This window comes from Malaclemys terrapin, chromosome 8 (assembly GCF_027887155.1).
Source record: "Malaclemys terrapin pileata isolate rMalTer1 chromosome 8, rMalTer1.hap1, whole genome shotgun sequence".
NCBI lineage: Eukaryota > Metazoa > Chordata > Testudines > Emydidae > Malaclemys > Malaclemys terrapin.
The window spans coordinates 28,677,609-28,697,505 of record NC_071512.1 but is presented as its reverse complement, the minus strand read 5'-3'; the positions used below and the strand labels follow the sequence as shown (position 1 = coordinate 28,697,505).

Sequence of the window (19,897 nt, the reverse complement as noted above, 5' to 3'; positions counted from 1 at the left end):
TACTAATGTTATAGTACTGTAAAAGAGAAATATTATTAAACTCATGTCACACATGGAAAATGGAAGCACAAAGTGACTTGCCCATGGTCATAGAGATTAACATTTTCAAAAGCACCTACATGACTTTGGAGCTCAAGTCCCATTTTCAAAAGTGACTTGAATACTCAGGGGCCTAAGACTCACTGACTTAGGTTCCGTTAGGCTTCTAAGTCACTCATGAGCTTTTGAATATTTTATTCATAGTCATTGGCTGAGCTGTGATTAGAACCTAAGAATCCCAATTGCCTAAACCCTGTTCCAACCAGTAGCCATATTTCTTCTCTTAACAAAAGCCAAGATACATCTTCCCCATTTCTCAATCTGAAAAAAAGGTAATTGTTTAAAATGGGATTTTTTTATGGTGGTGGAAAGACATTTGCAGGTGTCATCTTGGATTTCACTGAACAATGGGATGCTATTGTTGTATCAGAAGTGAACTCATGGTGACATCATAGTTTTCAAAGTGTTTACCTTATATCAAGTGTTTGTTTAAGTGAACTGCACCTTACTGTAAATGTCAACCTAAAGGTTTATGAACAACCTTCCACTATGGAACTGATGACCAAGATCAAACTGATGTCCTAAGTAAAATGAATTAATGCCTTGACTAGTTCACAACTCAAGAACTAAGAATGATTGGCATTCGCTCTTGAGGCAATATGAAGTACGGCGTGTATAATGAAAGTGATTTATCTCTCATCTTTTCCCAAAGATTATCCTTCTAAATGAAGGAAGAGACAATTTCATTGAACTCTGCATGAACAATACCTGATCTTTCAAATCTCAGCCTTTTCCATAAACACAAATTCTTGTCAAATTATTTTAAGAGACATTATAGAACCTTTAAACATGAGTATCTAGATCAGGTACTTTGCACAGGATTGAAGCAGACACGAACTTAGAGATAACAGGAGTATTTTTTTTATTTTAATTCAGATTACAATACTACAGGAATAAATTACTATAGCATTTCTAGTGAGATTATGGACTATAACGATGGCATTGGCCACATTTTTGCAAATAATTTAATATTCAGTTAATTAGTTTTGGAAATATAACATATTTTACTATTTATAGGCAAACCTGGAGGGTTTGGATGTTCAGTTCAGATAAGCTTCCAAAAGTTCAGAAGTTTATCCAAACTTCTTTGGTCTATAAATCAAGCTGGATATTTCAGAAGAACAGACTCCCCATTGAGATGTTGGCACTTTCTGCTTTTGGCAGGATCCAAAGTACTGTCAAAAGTCAGAATAGTCTCTTCCGCGGTATTTTGGTATTTCTTCTCAATCCGGCAAACAATTTATTTGTTAATTTTTTATTAATTATTATTATTATAAAAAGACCCTCCAAACTAACTTTGAATGACCCTCAGAGCTCATCCTGACTCTGGGGAAAAGATTACAGTTTGGTGAATTTTATCTATTATATTTAAAAGAAATTTTGGAATGGGTAAATCCCAAAGTTTATTTTTAAAAAAGAGATAATAAAATATGTGTGCTATTTTAAATTTCTGCCTCAAAGTATAGATAACCATAAAAAGTATTGTTGAATACTGATGTGGGGTAGCTTTTAGGAATGTATAACCCGTCCACTTAAAATTGAAGCAATAATAAAAGTAGCGCAGAGAGAATGAAAAATACATCCCTCTTACAGATGAATTAGCCATCTTTCCACTTTCTTGAATTATGGTACGCAGGCAGAGGAAAAGCAGTTGAGATTTATTACCTCAGAATACACCTGTCATCACCCCCCCTCCACACACACACTTATTTTGTAGAATAACTTGCGCTAAACCTCTCTGTCTATTGTTCTAGATAAATACATGTTACAGCTATTTAAAATCCATCATCTGGCTGAGTAACAGCATTCAGACTTTAAAGGAGCAGTGAGTTTACTTTGGTTTCAAATCTTGTTCCAATTTTATACAATGCTTTTAGGGTTGATATCTAGGGTCAGATCCTCAGCTGGTGTAAATTGGCAGAACTTCATTCACTTCAATGAAGCTAAACTGATTTAGTCCAGCTAAGGTTCTAGCCCCACATCTTCAGAAGGGGGTTATTTATTTAATAAAGATTTAGAAATGAAATCTCTGTGGTGTTTAAACAAAGGATAGTGTGCTTTAGCAGTTAAGTATGTGAGACTTAGAACCCACAGCCCCTTGGCAGCTTAGATCATTAGAACTCATTTAGTGTTGGGCTCTCTGTAGATTTGACAAAAAGGGTAGAGAATGCAATTTGTATCCCTAAGGACAAAAAAAGAGGTCAAGGAGTTTTCCGAACAATATGTACTCTAAACCTCCAAAGAATCATGAATTACATTTATGAAGTTAAATGTCACTGAAAAATGACTCAACCATGAAACTGACAAGAAAAACACTGTTAACTTAACCTAATTTGTCAATTTCACTTGTCTCTCCCCAAACCATACTGAATGAAACCTGACAAACATGCCATTTCATTTTCATGTGCAAATTTGTTAATAGAGCAAGAGTGTTTATGCAGCAAAAATTGTGGATTGCAAATATCGATTTTGGTGCCACTGCCATTACAGGTAAATTGTTTGAATGATATGACTATGATGAATATCAGAAATAAAATGCTAACTGGAAGAAAAAAAATGCTGACCCACAGTTGCTAATTTCTTTTCCCAGTTGAAAAATGGCATATGAATCAAACTGACCCATTCTTTTCAGACACACAAATCAACAGAAGAGATTTCATACTTTAATATAAATTCAGGTATGTTTACCTGTTCTGTTATGCAGTTAAATCATTTAGAAAATTTAAATAAGACTGGGTGAATGCTTAAAATGTTGAGAAACCATTTCATATTCCATCCTTTATTCAATAGCTCCTGAATTAATGTGTAAAATATTTACAGAAGGGAAATAATTTTGAGGTAGCAATGTCATTGCTATGGAATTTTTATTTTATTTGCCAAATGATGTATGCAAAAGGTTATTTTAACCTTTCTTTTCATGTTATTGTCCCTTCCAAGTTTGCAGTTAATACAGCTTGCCTTCTGCAATCCATTTCTCTTTTAAAAACCTTATCTTTTCAAGCATTGCTTATTAAATCAGAGTCATAGAATATTAGGATAGGAAGAGAACTCAGAAGGTCATCTAGTCCAATCCCCTGCTCAAAGCACTACCAACACCAACTAAATCATCCCAGCCAGGGCTTTGTCAACCCAGACCTTAAAAACCTCTAAGGATGGAGACTCCAACACCTTCTTAGGTAACCCATTCACCACCCTCCTAGTGAAATAGTGTTTCCAAATATCCAACCTAGACCTCCCCAACCGCAACTTGAGACCATTGCTCCTTGTTCTGTCATCTGCCACCACTGAGAACAGCCTAGCTCCATCCTCTTTGGAACCCCCCTTCAGATAGTTGAAGGCTCCTATCAAATCCCCCCTCACTCGTCTCTTCTGCAGACTAAATAACCCCAGTTCCCTGAGCCGTTCCTCGTAAGTCATGTGCCCCAGCCCTCTAATAATTTTCGTTGCCCTCCGCTGGACTCTCTCCAATTTGTCCACATCCCTTCTGTAGTGAGGGGACCAAAACTGGACACACCACACCTGGTGTGGCCTAACCTGTGCCGAATAGAGGGGAATAATCACTTTCCTCAATCTGCTGGCAATGCTCCTACTAATACAGCTCGATATGCCATTGGCCTTTTTGGCAACAAGGGCACACTGCTGACTCATATCCAGCTTCTCATCCACTATTATCCCCAGGTCCTTTTCTGCAGAACTGCTGCTTAGCCAGTCAGTCCCCAGCCTGTAGCAGTGCATGGGATTCTTCCTTCCTAAGTGCAGGACTCTGCACTTGTCCTTGTTGAACCTCATCAGATTTCTTTTGGCCCAATCCTCCAATTTGTCTAGGTCACTCTGGACCCTATCCATACCCTCCAGCGTATCTACCTCTCCTCACAACTTAGTGTCATCTTGCTGAGGGTGGAATTCTAGGGTCCATATTTTGCTACTCTCCTTTCTTCCTTTCGTCAGGATCCTGAACTCAACCATCTCGTGGTCACTGCTGCCTAGGTTGCCACCCACTTCTACTTCCCCTACCAATTCTTCCCTGTTCGTAAGCAGCAGGTCAAGAGGCGCATGGCCCCTAGTTGGCTCCTAGCACTTGTACCAGGAAGGTGTCCCCAACACTCTCCAAAAACTTCCTGGATTGTCTGTGCATTGCTGTATTGCTCTCCCAGCAGATGTCAGGGTGATTGAAGTCCCCCATTAGAACCAGGGCCTGTGATCTGGAAACTTCAGTTAGTTGTCCGAAGAAAGACTCGTCTACCTCATCCTTCTGATCCGGTGGTCTATAGCACACTCCCATCACGACATCACCCTTGTTGCTCTCTTCTCTAAACTTAACCCAAAGACTCTCAACAGGCTGTTCTCCAGTTTCATACTGAAGCTCTGAGCAATCATACCACTCTCTTACATACAATGCAACCACTCCACCTTTCTCCCGTACCTGTCCTTCCTGAAGAGTTTATACCCATCCATGACAGTGCTCCAGTCATGTGAACTGCCCCACCAAGTTTCTGTTATTCTGATCACATCATAGTTCCTTGATTGTGCCAGGACTTCCAATTCTTCCTGCTTGTTTCTCAGGCTTCTTACGTTTGTGTACATGCACCTAAGATAACTAGCCGATTGCCCTACTTTCTCAGTATGTATCAGGAGGCTTCCTGTACTGTACCCTCCTCCTTGTGTTTCCTCCTGGTATCCTACTTCCCCACTTATCTCTGGGCTTAGGTCACCATCCCCCAGTGAACCTAGTTTAAAGCCCTCCTCACTAGGTTAGCAACCCTGCCTGTGAAGATACATCCTCCTTCCTAACATACAAATTCACTGCTCCGAAACTTTGTTAATGCACAGTTAAAGTTGATTGGCATTCACATCATCAGCAAAATTTTCAGCACAGGTAGTACTTAAATAAACCTTAAACTCAGCCCTTTGGAGCTGGCAAGAGCCACTGTGGATATATTGCAAAGTATGTTTCAGCCAGGGCTGCCCTCTCATAAACAGATAGGAGGAATGACTAAGTAAGAGTGCTACTTTACGTGCTGTGCCCCACAGAATTGTATTCTCTCATTGCTCTACAGGGGGCACTCCAACTGCCTTCATTGTGTTAGGTACAATGGTACAGATCAGTGCAGGAATTATTTGCAGCAGGTCGCCACCGCTCACGCTACGATATGAGGAAAGGTGTCTCTCCACCAAAGGGATCACAAACACCTCGTTTCTGTGCTTGTGGAAGCAGAGAAGCACAATAATCTATTCTTGCCCTGAGGATTTGTAACAATAAGGTAGCATATATGAGAGTGCTCTACAGGGCAGAGGAGATGTTCCATGGGGAATCCTTAGACCAAAGGGTCAAGGGATAGTAGCATCGGGCAACTCTCGGCTGGCTTGTATACTCAGATACCAGCTCTGCTTCCTCCTGCCCCTTATACAAATATTGTAAGTATCATAAAATGTTGATGTCACATAATTTTTAGGGGGGGGGGGCTGTATCTGTGGCAGCTCTTGCTTTAAGGGCCTCAAATTTGGATCACTAACCCTACTCTGAATCCTCATGAGGCAATCTGAGTAAGTATGGAAAATTGGCTGCTGAAATCCACAAAGTACTCTAAACAGTAAATTAGCCTCACCTTAACTATAGTGATGCCACAACCCTACTATAATTTCTTATAGACTTTTGGGATTACAATTTATAATTAGTGTAGAATTTAATTCATGCAAATGTTTATGGAATCCCTAAAACACTCCAATACGTATTTGGGTGAAACGGCACCTAGAATGCTGTGTTCTGCTCTGGAAACCTCAGCATCAGAAAGATGCAGAGAAATTGGAGGGAATCTGAAGAAAAGCAACACAAATGATTGAGTGTCAGGAGGAACTGTTTCATGAGGACAGCTACAAATTAATAAATATGTATAACCTGGCTAAATGATAACAAAAGAAGATAGGATTGGTCATAGCTGTCTATAAGGTTATAAAAACCAGGGTAGGAGAGGAATCGTTTAGTGTGGCACAAAGTGGAATTAATAGGATGAAATGAAAGACAGGTAAATTTAGGCTAACTATCAGGAAAGCCCTCCTAATGCTGACATCTTTTAGATTATTCTTTTGAATCTACCATATTTTAACAAGGGATGAGGTGGAATCCCATAACTAATTTTAAACTAGACTGAACAAAAGGTAACATTTATATTTAAGGGAACATTCCTGCACCCTGGAATGGGATGGATGCAGAGGGATGTGCTTTAATCAGTCTTTTCCACTACTGATGATTTTTATGCAATTCCATGAGAATGTTAGATATATTTGGGTATTTTATTGTACAATGTTTTAAGAACCCCCACTAATCACCTACTGCCAGCTGAACTGTAAATTTCCCTTTCTGGGAGTTGGCAAGGACACTACTGAATTGACCACTTTTGGCATGATCCAAAGCCCACTGAAATCAACGGAAAGATCTCCACTGACTTTTGGATTAAATCCTTAATCCATATGGTGCTGTAAACAATTCCTGGGAGAAGGTGACAGGAAAACACTCTATAGTAGTTGGCTTACTTAACCCAGTGTTGATAGTCTAGTAGTGAGGCTAAGGATTATGGGCATCTATCTGCTTCCAGCAAATTAAGGGACAAAAGTCTCATTCACTTATGAGGATGGAGGATCTGATCTCTACAGAATAGGTCTGAAACATAGTGGTATTGGGCGGGGAAACCCAGTATTTTCTCCAATCATGTTCTTTGATGGGAGAAGAGCTATTTACTAGCCTATGAGATGAGTTAGTGCTCTCAGTCTAGTTCTTAGCAGATAGAGTCCTCTTACGCCACAGTTAGAATGCTCAGTAGAGAGCCAAGTTTTGAATCAGAATGGTCACAGACCTACCATCTCAACCCAAGCTGAGAAACACTGACTGGCCGATCCAGATGGAGTGACTTGAACTAACACGACCCTGTTGTGATGATAAGCAGAGGACTTCAGAGCTGTCTATCTAGGAACCCTCTGGAGCAAGAGTAGACAAACTACAGCCCGGGAGCTGCATCTGGCCCTTCAGATGTTTTAATCCAGCCCTGGAGCTCCCTCCGGGGAGCGGGGTCGAGGGTTTGCGCTGCTCCTGGAAGCAGCAGCATGTCTGCCCTCTGGCTCCTACGTGTAGGGGTAGCCAGGGGCCTCTGCACACTGCCCCTGCCCCAAGCGCCACCCCTGCAGCTCCCAATGGCCAGGAACCATGGCCACTGGAAGCTGCAGGAGTGGCACCTGTGGATGGGGCAGTGTGCAGAGCTGCCTGACCGTGCCTCCGTGTAGGAGCCGGAGGAGTTACATGCTGCTGCTTCTGGGAGCTGCTTGAGGTAAGCACCGCCTGGAGCCTGCACTCCTGACCCTCCCTGTGCCCCAACCGCTTGCCCCAGCCCTGATCCCCCTCCCACCCTCCAAACCCCTCTGTCCCATCCCAGAGCTCCCTCCTGCATCCCCAACCCCTCATTCCCAGCCCCACCCTAGAGCCCGTACCCCCAGCCGGAGCCCTCACCCTCTCCTGCACCCCAACCCCCAAATTCATGAGCATTCATGGCCTGCCATACAATTTCCATAGCCAGATGTGGCCCTCGGGCCAAAATGTTTGCCCATCCCTGCTCTGGAGCATTAAATTCACTTTTTAAAACAACAAGATTAAAAAAAGACAGCGCTCCAATTTATCTAGGTTGCAACAGAAAAGATGAGGAACAAACACTGCTGGGCTTGATCTATGACCATTTACAGTGAGGCTATTTTGTTAAACCCTCTCATTTTTGTCTACACAAAAACTGCGGCTACTTACATTTTCAATACAAGGAGCTTTTTAGCATTCATTAAATTGGTGTCTTTCCTATGTACCATCTACTTTTCTTTAATTCTATGAGATTGTCTGTAACAAGAGTGATTTACCCTACATGATGCCTCAAGTGACATGGATACCTGCAGTCTTCTAAATCCAGCTCCTCTTTTCTGCATTAATTATGACTGAAACGTTTGCCTTTTGTCAGTTTTCAATTATGCCATTTTCTATACCACTTCTCTCTTTTGTTTGTTTCACCATTTTACATTTTTAAATGTTCAATAAATATAATCCATTAAAAAAAGAAAGAAAAGAATCATCTTGACTCTTCAACAAAAGAATCACCCAGATTTACCTGTGGCAGACAATTCTACCACTGAAGAATAATAAGGACCTTAACGACATGGCAGATCAAAAAATATAATTTAAAGTTTCACAGGCCTGTGAAACTGGAGGTACCAAAATTTTGAAATTCCCTCCTCAGTACTCTCTGTTATAATAGTTTTATACTACAGCATAATCATAGCATTTTCTCCTCTTCCCTGCCCTCCTTCCCATTTAGCTCCACAAACCATAAGACAAGCTCAAAGCAGAGACAGAGTTTGTACTGTAGCATTTACCTTCCTCACAGTTTTCTCCTTTGTAGCCAACAGAGCAGACACAGTTTCCTTCAACACAAGAACCATGACCTCCACAAGAGGGATCAATACACTGGCTGATGGGTACATCACATTCTGGCCCTTTCCAACCACTGTAGCACAAACAGGTTCCTTTGGAATATTGTCCATTGCCACTGCACAGAACTGGGCAGGCAGCTGGAAAATGCAATGAGATAAAGAGAGCACACTGAGTCATATATGAAAGCCCATAAAAGTGCTCTAAAAATAAACTGCTAAGCTACAGTTGATACATTTAAAGGTGTTAATTTAATGGAAAATGCTAAGTCAGACTTTAATAATTCAGTATTTGATTACTCAAAGTATGGGTATGATTAATTATCTGTAGATATTAAATACAAGCACACACATTTGCTGTCCATACTCAATATATAGTTGCTATTCATTATTCAGACTGTTGACTTAATATTCAGAACTACGGAGAAGTCTGCAATGATTATCAGTAACAAGTCAAAATGAATGGATTTGATTCTGATGTCACACTGGTTTTACACCTGAGTAATTCCTGATTTACAGAGAGTAAGGCTCTAATGATGCATTCGAAGTAAGTCCCATTGCATGTTGCTATACAACACTAGTTTGGCCAATTTTTTTCTTACATGGTGTTTTGAATGATCTGTACCCAAAACTTCATCATTTTTAGTTCATAACTTTGGGCATCTTGGGCAAAGCAATAATTCAAGCCTCCATCTGCATCACTTTCATCCTGCCACTAGGAGAAAGGCTGGGACTGAGAAAGAATGAACAGTGCAAATGGCAATTATATGAACTGCAGTGCCTGCTAAAGACTGGGAGAATGATTACCAGCCACAAAAATGGAGAAAACAAGAATGACAGACAGAGAGGGTCTTAAGAAGGGGCGAGGATGCATTATTTTGCCTGATATTGTTTGGTGGCAGTAGATCTGTTGAAAACTATGAGAATGTTTCCCCCTTTTCCCACTCCCCACCATGACTGGACAGCAATGCTAAGTTCTAAAAAGTTAAAAATACTGGTGCACAAGAGCTGCATTCTATTTTTAAAAAGGCCTTTATTTTAATTGTATGATTACTATTATTTTCCCCTTAACTTGAACCACCAGCAAGCACTGAAATATCGGATGTAGAATGAAGAATGAGTTCACAGTGGTACCTAAGCTATTTCTGCATTATACACTTGGGACCTAATCCTGCAGTCCTACTCCCTTGAGTTGTCCTATTGATCCCATTAAGACGACTGGCTCCTATTTTGCAATAATCTATACGTTTTTAAAAATGAAAGGAAAGGAATATATTCAGACCAATGTTAATGTTGCTCATTGTGAACCTAGTAGTTAGCCAATATTCAAGGCTGTGCAGGTTTTTCCCCTTAGAAGCGAAATTGATGGTAGAGCCAGGTATCTGTGATGCAGTCATATATATTTACACAGAATGTACATAGTTCTGTTTCTCTGAACACAGCAGGAATCAAAAGGCAGGAGGCAGTTCCTTTGCTCACAGCTCCAAGCCCCTTTCTAACCAGCTCTCTGCCTAAAAGCTGACCCACCCCCCAAGATGCTTCAAAAGAATTTCAGTAATTGTACTTTAGCAGAATTTCCAGACTACTATCTTTTAAATTCATTTAAAAATGACAGATGTTCACATGCAAATTGCCACAGAAGGATATATAGTAAGGGCCATGTGCTCAGAGACAGCCTCTGATTTTGCAATCCCAAAAATATGCATGCAAGTATGTGTACTTACATCACTGTGTGTAGACATGTTCTGTACATGCACACAGGTATTTGCATGTCTAGGCTGAAAAGCTGGGTGATCAAACAATGAACTGCATGCACAAATGGGAATGCATGAGGCCAGTTGAAAATATAGTCAAGTGTCTCTGAATAAATCTTAAGTATCTAATTTTTGCTGGGGTCCAGCAACTAAATATTTACACAATCCAAACTTAGCTCAGGTGAACCAACCACATTTGATTCTACAAAACAGAACTCTAAATTGTGTGTGCCTGGGCTTACAGACATGACTTTATCCCATCATCCTCCCATCCCTGAAGTGTGGGGAGAAGTTCATCTGTGGTAGGTTAGGTTTGTCTCCTGAGCCAAAATAGCCTTACAATGTGTTGCTGAGGGGGGAGGAGGAGTGGATTAAGAAAGAAAGAAAGAAAGAAAGAAAGGTTTCTATATCCAAACTCTATTTCCTCTTGGTTCTTAATATGAAAATTGTGCAACTTCACAATGTAAAACCCCAAAATTCAATAGGAGCCCAGATTAAGATTTTTTAACTCTCTCATAGCACCTCTAACAACTAATATAAATGTGGAGCATAAGGTCTTCTGTAACATAGAATATAGCAACAGTAGAATTCTTTTTCAGATTCTTAATATTGTTTCATTAACACTCGGTGCTTAATTTCTCTTAAAAAAATCTGCATTCCCAGTGGTAGAGCAATACTTGTATGTTGTTTAGACAAAGCTGCACAGTTTCCTAGTTATGTGTTTATATGATATATAAAATACAGAACTGCCAAGTTAGAAATGAAGTTCTTTATTATTCCACTGGGAATTGTAGTAGAGACAGATATAGTGTGAACTTCTTACCAATGATCTCAAAGCTGACCTTCTGGGAACACTTTCTCTAGGGAATAATTAATTCAGCCTCTGTAATAACTCAAACCAGGACTTCCTCTTAACAAAGATTAAGCTGCTGCTACTGATATAATATGCATGTTTAGTGTGTGCGTGCACATTGTGTGAGAGGGAGATGGATTATCGTTCACAAGAAACTAAATTGAGACCAACCATTTCACTCTCAGCATCAAACTCAACTGGAAATAAGGTCCCACTGCTGCAAAGATTTATGTGAAATAGATCACCTACAACAACCTATTTCATAGATCTGCAAAATAACATTACATTAAGGTTCTACTACCTGTATCCTTCTTGGTTTTTTCCTTAGCAACCCAAGTGAAACATTTCAATGACACATGCTAGTTTATCTCTATATAAATCCTAGTGGGCAAATTCTGCCCTAATGTAAGCAGGTGAAACTTCTGTGTAGCTAGTGGAGTTATACTTTGTTAATGCTAGGGTTGTATATCAAAGCCTTCCATATTTAGATGTAGACCAAACCTGGATGCCTAAGGTTAGCCTCCTAAATCTTTTTTAGGTTCCTGAATGTAAGTAGCCTCATTTTCAAAAGGGCTCAGCATTCACTAACGGCACTGAAATTAGTATAAGCTGCAAGCCTCAGCCCACTTTTATTTAGGCGCCTGACTTTAGGCACCCTGTTTGAAAACATCAGACAGGTGATACAAAGGTGGTTTTGCTTGATCTAGTGCTTGCTAAAAATCAGAGATCAAAAGGGGTCAGAGAAATCAATGTTTCAGGTGTGAGGACTTCAGGAGTGGGGACTTCAGGAGCTGCTGGTTTTGTTTGACAAAACAGGCTCTCCTGAATTCTGCTCAGACCCATTTTAATCAACCAGGTGCACATTTTGACCCGTAACTGGACGAAGAGCTTTATCGTAGGTACCTGTATAGATGTGAAAATGTAAAATAAGATATAAGGCCAGATCCCAGGCTATAGTAGGTTATCTTTGTGCTGCTCCCCTGGAACAAAGCTGCTCTAAATCTGACATAACTGTTCACTAGAGAATCCCCCACAGTATAGGGGGATCCTTAGACTGAGTGGCCCCAAGACCCCTCTTCTCCAGCTATTCCATCTGTCGGGTGAAGAGTATGTGGCCAGGAAACAAGGGGAATGGTTGAACTGTCCTTATGCCTCGGAAATTGCTAGCTGTTGTAAGGGCTCCTTAGGGCTGTTGGCAAACGGCACAAGTTCAAGGAAGCTTCAGGCTGCTTATACTTATGTTTAGGAGTTTGCTGGCACAGATCAAACCGGGATCAGGGAAATGCCAAAGTGATTTTAAGCAACTTTTGTACACTACATCCTGAACTGCAGTGAACACTCAGCTCAAGATTTGGGTGACAACAGTTGAAAACTACTTTCCCCTTTACTTACCCGCTAAGATACCAGTTCAAGATTCAGTGTTTTCTTGTTTCACTAACACCTAAGGAAGTTTAAGGAATGCTCCCTGTCTCTTTTAGTTTTAGGAACGTCATCAGCTGTTGCAGGAGATATACAAAAACCTAAACTTTGGTCCGCTAGGCAAAAAGCTTTGCTGTCATTGTTAACCAAATATGATGCCAAGTTGTGGGACTCTGACAGGACTGTGGTGAAATAGATATGCACAGAGACTCAAAATGCATGGTCATTCACAACAGCCATGATCTACAAGTCTTTTAGTTCTGTGGTCCAGACTTGAGGCTTACCAAGTTCTCTATTCTAGTTCTGTCAAACTGCACATTAGTAAGCAAGAAAGGGACTCACAGAAAAATTTCCAGAAGGACAAAAAACTCATCAGGTGTGTCAAATCTCTGACATTCAGAAACCATGTGGGGAAAGCAGCACACGCTGACTTAAGCACTAAAGTATGGATGCTTTAATTAATCCGGGGTGAATTTAATTGCTTTAGTTAAGTGGAAATTGGGTTAAAAATGATGCAGAGCATGCTGGGGTGTGTTAAAAACATGACATATGAGTTGGATGAATCGATAAATTAAAAGCGCACAGATGTTTTAATTAAACCCAGGGAAGCTAACGAAGATCGCTAGAGACTTTTAAGCCTATGATTAATTCAATTCATTTAAAATACCTGTAGAGATATGGGGATGCCTCCATTTTGAGAGTTATAAAAGTTCTCAATCCATAAGTACTTAAGCTGCTCTACCAAAAAATTCTAGGGTTTTTTAAGAAGTGACTGAGCAGCATTAATTACATAATAAATATTTACATCCTTCTGAATGCTCAGGAAGCTTTTGCTTTGGCCAAAATTTATCAGAGGTTACCGTTTTTCTCATTATTATTGTCGGTGTGATCTTAGGTGTCAGAGTGAAAGCTTTTGCTATCCCTTCCTGCACTGTCCTACAAATTATCTACCTCCATTAGATGGCTGCTTTGCTTACAGATATTATAATGTAAACAACAGTCTCACAAAGATGAGTATATCTCCACACATGTGGTTACCAGGTGGAATATTGCACCCTGTATACTGGGACCAATCATTATGGACCCATACCAAATCGTATGTTGTAAGCTCTTTGGAAGCAGAGATTATCATTTTAGGTCTGTGTTTGTACAGCACCTAGCACAATGGGGTCCAGGTACATGACTAGGGCTCCTCAGTTCTACAGTAATACAATTAATAATCACTAATAAACCAGCCCCTAGCAATGTTCAAATAAAAAACCCATTCAAATATGACAAATATTTGTGCTATTCAGTGAGACAAATGTGGATCAAATATCCTTTGTCCAATGCCTGACCCGATATTTAATGGTAGATTGAGGAGGCGGGAGCCTGCTTGCCATGTCCACCAAGATGAAGTGAGGAGAAGTAATGCAGCTAGCTACCCCGGAAGATCTAGTTGGACCCCTAAATGGGTGGGGGAGATGCCACTATCTTCTCTAAAGAAGTGTCTAGGGATAAGCAAGGGTGCTGACCTGCTAGGGAAGGGTTTCAGGCAGGGGAAAATTGGAATTGAAAGTTCTTTGGGGACTGGGAAAGGGAAGGGAACATCTTAGTTGATATTTGAAATCAGGTGATACAGGATCCAAATATCACACTAATACAAGCACTCCTGCTTTCAAACATCATTTATGATCACAGAATCATAGAATATCAGGGTTGGAAGGGACCTCAGAAGGTCATATAGTCCAAACTCCCTGTTCAAAGCAGGACCAATCCCCAACTAAATCATCTGTGGTGAGCACTAACTTGGTCCTCAGCTTTGAGAATCCAAGGAACAGCGATTGTTTGGCTGATTAAACCCAGGAATGTACACAGCAAGAAATAGTGTTTTCTATCCTCCACTGAGGAGCATTTGGGGAAAATAGAAGTTGAAACAGACAATTGTCACAGGCAAGCATCTGGGAACCTAAGTTAGAGCCCTGTTAACTTCATCACTGAAAAGAGGGGGGAGGAAGGGATATCTAAAATATCTAGACTTGGACACTTCCACTGCTCTTCCAGTACAGACAGCCAATGAGGGTGAAAAACAGATGGGGTTTCAAGCTTCTAAGAAAGAAAAGAGAAGAAAAGTTAAATAGCTGAACTCTCTTGCCCAATGTACAATGCCTTAAGTCCTCCTTACAGGTCTACAACAGACATGCACTGACTCACCATGCAAACCTCAACACACACCTCTTTAAATATTTTAGATAACGTTTTGGCTAACCTGCAAGGGAAGAATGTGTAACCCTTAGTTATATCACAGCCGCTCCTGTGACCGTGCTCTCGTTAGGGCTGCCTGGCTAAAGCCAGCCTAAACTGAGGCAGCAGCCTGACCGCAGCTAAGCTGGACTGCGGTGGCAGGCTGAATAGGGTTGAGGTGGGTTTCTCAGTATAACTTCTAGGTGTTTAATACCAAAATATTCTCAAAATGCTTTGGGTCTCATTTTAATTCACGTTATATATGTTATCATTGTTACCAAAGATGGTTTAACTGAAAGATGCTTAAGTTACTGAGTTCTATACATATAAGCCTGCTTCAGGTATTGAAATGTTTTGTTAAATTTGAGCAGTGAAATAATTTCATTTGAGCAAGTAAAGCAGTTTGGCAGCTAACTGAGTTTATTTCAACTGGAAGTGTTGGTGTTTAATGTAGATGGGTTCAAGCTAAAGATTCAAATCTAGATTCAAATTCAGATTTTAACATCTCCAAAGATCATGGACATTCAGATCTCGGGGTTTTGGTTCAGGACCGTTCCTATTACTTAGATATGACAAACATAGAGAGTTGGCACAGCAACTTAATTTTGTTGCTTAATTTGCAACAATGAATTCAACTCCACCATTTGCTTCAATGACATTTAGCAACATCACAAAGTTTTCAAGATGACGCCACATACAAGCCCAAAGAGAAAGAGTCAAAACTAAATGGAAAAAAATATCAGTGCAAGGCTCTGGAGACAATGTAACTTGAAAAGAAAAAAAAAACGCAGATTGTAACACCAGTAGGTAAGCTAAGACAATTAAACACAAAAATAAACTACATTTAAGCAATGTTAAGTACACAAGAGGAAAGACTTTACATCACAGTGAGTAAAACACAGGCTTGCAAAGCATGGTAATTGCAGCACAATGATTCTCAGACTTTAGCTGAAGATACATAGCAGCGGGAAAATATTTTTAACTCATCATAAAAGGGCTGATATGGAAAATCCCAGGTATCTCCAAACATGGGATGCCAACTTCTCATGCATTGGGGATCTTATTAAAGCTCTTAGCCACAGGGGATCCATTGACATGAACATTAATTTTAGCTTCTGCGTGTACACATACATGCATATAGGGGAGGGAGCAAGTCCTGAGACAAAGCACACTGAAGTCACTGGAAAGACTCCTATTGATTTACTGGGCTTTGGATCAGACCTGGAAAGAACAAATGAGTATGCACCTTGCTCACCTTTTGATAAGTCTGAAAATCTTATTACAATGCTGTCCATGGAAAAGCTGTTAATGAGGACATTTTACCAGTGTTTCCAGAAGCTTTCAAGGCTCACTAACAGGAGCACAAACTTTCTGACACTCACCAGCCAATGTACCTCAGTCCCACTTTAAAGGAACCAGCAAAAAGCAAGGTAATTCTGTTGTAGTGTCTTGGACATCAATCTCTAATCCTGAAAGTAAGATGCCTAACTACTGAGGAAATGCAAAAGCAGACATGCTCCTTGGGATGGAAACACTGTGGAATCAGAGAACCATCGTGTCATACAGTCTCATTACTTTTCACCTAACAGTGTGGTGGCCAACTGTGGCATCTGGACAACACAAGACACACTGCACTATAGGATATAATATTAGTGTATAATTCTATGTATAATCTTATGCCAATTTATATCTTTACTATAATTCCCCCAGTCAGTCCTTTCCATTCTTTCACCCTATTATCTCTTTCACTCTCAGCTTTGAGTCAGTAGATACTGGTATGCTGCCCTCAAAGATCCAAACTTCTTGCCTGACAAGTGCCCTCTTTCTCAGCTTCTGATTCCTTCTTTATTCCTCTTATTCCAGCAGTCCATCCTATTCACTCTCTTCAACAACATGTTTGCCCCCATTACATGTACTATTGTCCTCTCTGTCTTAGACTGTCAGCTCTTTGGGAAAGGGAACATGCCCACTTTCAGTCTTGCAAATCACCATGCACATGCACATACAAGGAATGTATGATAGTATGGTGTGATATAAAGATTTTATTGGCATGAGTTTGGAATGGCCACTTTATTCATGGAGGATGAAGCCGTGAAAAAATGATTAAAGGTAATCCAAAAGGAATGCTAATAAAATCATATTCCACACCATCATGCATTGTGTATATACCACATGGGTTACAGAAAAACTATTTTAGAAAAGTTTTAGAAAGCTTTAAAAAAAGCTATTTCCTCTGCCTGTAAAGCCAGGGACTTTAGTTATCCTGAGTTCAATTCAGAGTTCAAGGAAGGTCATAGAAACCTCTAAAAATGATGACCTAAAATAGTTTTTGTATGCCTCAATTGTAGTCACTTTAAAGACTGTTACCTCGGGCCTTCACAAGCCTAGAAGCTGGAAGCTGGTAATCATCCCTTTCCAAAAATACCATTTATAGCAATGCAGGGATGGGAGGCTTCTTAAGAGTCTTTTTGCATGGGCTACAGCATAATCTGTGCACCTGTGTCATAACTATACTTTCCCCTATTCATGACACACCTTACATACATTAATAAATGTTCACAATGGCCCTGTCAGATATTGCAGAGGTAGCAAGATGTGTTCTTGGAGAATAGTAAACTGAAGTGCAGAGAATTGAGTTACTTTCCTTAAATCACACAGGGAGTCAATAGTAGAGCTACAGATAGAACTCAGAAGTCCTGACTTTCCAGTCCCGTTTTAACCTTTAATCTTCAGTAAAATCCATGTGTGCTGGGGTGAGATCTGAGGACTGAAAGTCAGAATTCCTGGGTTCCATTCCATGCTCTGCTATTGACTGGCTATGTGCCTTAGCCCGGTTTTGGAGTGATCACCCCTAAGAATGAGTTTAGTTCTTGGCATCTGTTTAGATTGGTAATCGTGATGCTGGATTTTATGGTGGGGACACCTGTCCACTAGGAACTGGATTAAGGCCACAAACTCACTTCACAAAGCCCATGAAACAGCTGACAGATGCCAATGACCATCCGTAACTATTAAGCTGGGCTGCAAGTCAATTTATTTGTTCTGCAGTTATATCTGGCATGTTTAACAGAGTAAAAGACATTTTAATGATGAAAATGATGTAATTTTTTAAGGGCAGACAGCACTCATGTGAAACTGGGAAGAAACTCACAGTAAAAGTGAAAACTCACACTAAAAGCACCATGCTAGCTTTGAGAGATCTTTGCATGACAACCAATGGTATTGCTCATCTGCCAGGAATGCAGAAAATCAGCTGACAAAATATGGGATTAGCGTGATGAGGATTTGGAAATTTATCATGCACTCATCACCAATTGCTGATTCACACAGGCTAAAACTTCAGAACAGGCACATAAGAAAAAGTAGGCAGTCTTATCTTGGTAAGAGTTTGGAGGCTGCATAAGTTCATAGTGAGATCAAAAAGCAAGGAATGAAAGACTCACATTGCCGCTGCTATTGCAGTGGATACAGAAAGAAATACCCAAAGACAGACATAAGGAGAGATGGTAAGAAGGAAGCTGAATATGCTGAATGTGGTCAGCCCAATACCTTGGTTGTGGGGTATGTGTTGGCTGCAAATCATGAATACAGCGTTTTAAAAAGAAATAGTACCTATTTGACAAATATAGTCCATATGCTGAGACACTTCTTGAGCTGTGAGCTCATGGAACATATTTGGCAGTAAGCTTTTTCCGACTACCCTTTCTCCTTTCCTCCCTCTCCCCTCTTGTCACTTCTGTCTCCTTCCACCATCCTTCCCGCTCTCCTTACCTCTGGCCTCTTTCCTGGTCTAGCTCTGCTGATCCCACAAACTGCATTTCACTGTTGGGCACCCTTGTTTTCCTGTTGACTCCTGTTTTGTTGATGTGCCAATTTGAAGTGATTTAGTTGAACAACACACCACAGGCAGTGAATGGGATAGCATTATACATGGACTGAACATTTCTCCCTCACTGACTGAGAACAGAGTAAAGGAGCATCAGCCAGACAGGCAAGAGGCCAAGGCTATTCTGTCACACACTATCCACTTCCCCTGAATGTGCTAGGGTCTTTGGTGCACCTGTTCTATATTCACCTCCTATAGTTTCAGATCAAATTAAGAAGACAAGTATCTTTTCCATTAATCCTATAGAAAGGAAATGTTAAGAAGGGCTACTCATTAGCACAGGCAGAAGATCACTCACTCACCATAGATAAAAGAGATGGCCCCCGTCTGATGTATAGTACAGAAATGAACTGAGTGATCAATAAATCAGCCAGATGCCCTTTCACCTTCAAGTACTTCACACTGCAATCCCTCCCATACCTGTTTATTTTCAGTGGGAGCATTTTGGGTGTTAGATTAGGAAGGCAAGGCCAGGCAACCTACAAGTCTCTGAATAACCCCAGGTTCAGAGATTGCCAAAACAGTTTCACCAGCCTCTAATTAAAACACTTTATGTTTTGTAATATTACCATTGTTTTTTTTCCATGACAACCATTGGCAGCAGGAGTCATCATTTTCAGTAGTTAGTAGCTACTTATTTACCCAATAATTTAGCATCTAACCTGTTAAGTGTTTATACAGCAGATCAAAAGCACACATGCAATATAGAAGCAGTGGTAATGGTAAGAGCGTCTATCTTCTTAAAGGCAACCATTAGAAATACCAAATGCTTTCAAAATAAAGAAAAGAAATATGTCACAATTTTATATGGGATTAATAATTTTAAACACAATAAAAATGAAGAGCTCAAAATGAAAAAAATAATTTAGAAAAAACCTACCCTTGTATTTATACTTATTTAAATGGCGCCATCCTTTGCCAGCAAGCCAAAAACAAACAGAATGAAAATAAAATAATGAAAAAGCCACACAAGGAGAACAGGACAAAGCTGAGAATAAATAACTGAGCTCTATTACAGCCAGACAGGAGAAGCAACTGATGGAACATGCTACACATTGCTGGTTTTAAAAAAAAACATTTTAGATCAAGATATTAATCCAAACAAATTACTTATTATATTGCATAATCAATGAAATTTATCCGCTAACTGCCAACTTAATGGCCACCGTCAGGAGCTATCACTAGTCGACTCTTAATTTTTCTTCA

At 40.2% G+C, this 19,897-nt stretch overlaps 1 protein-coding gene across 3 annotated transcripts in view; it reads right to left on the bottom strand.

The window, feature by feature from the left end:
* The window catches only part of TENM2 (teneurin transmembrane protein 2), a 1,031,222-nt gene that overhangs the window by 134,343 nt on the left and 876,982 nt on the right, over window positions 1-19,897 (bottom strand). For all 3 annotated transcript variants that reach the window (XM_054036715.1, XM_054036716.1, XM_054036717.1), the window contains one exon: window positions 8,503-8,697. In XM_054036715.1, the coding sequence (XP_053892690.1) occupies window positions 8,503-8,697 (195 nt within the window). The remainder of the gene's footprint in view (window positions 1-8,502; window positions 8,698-19,897) is intronic.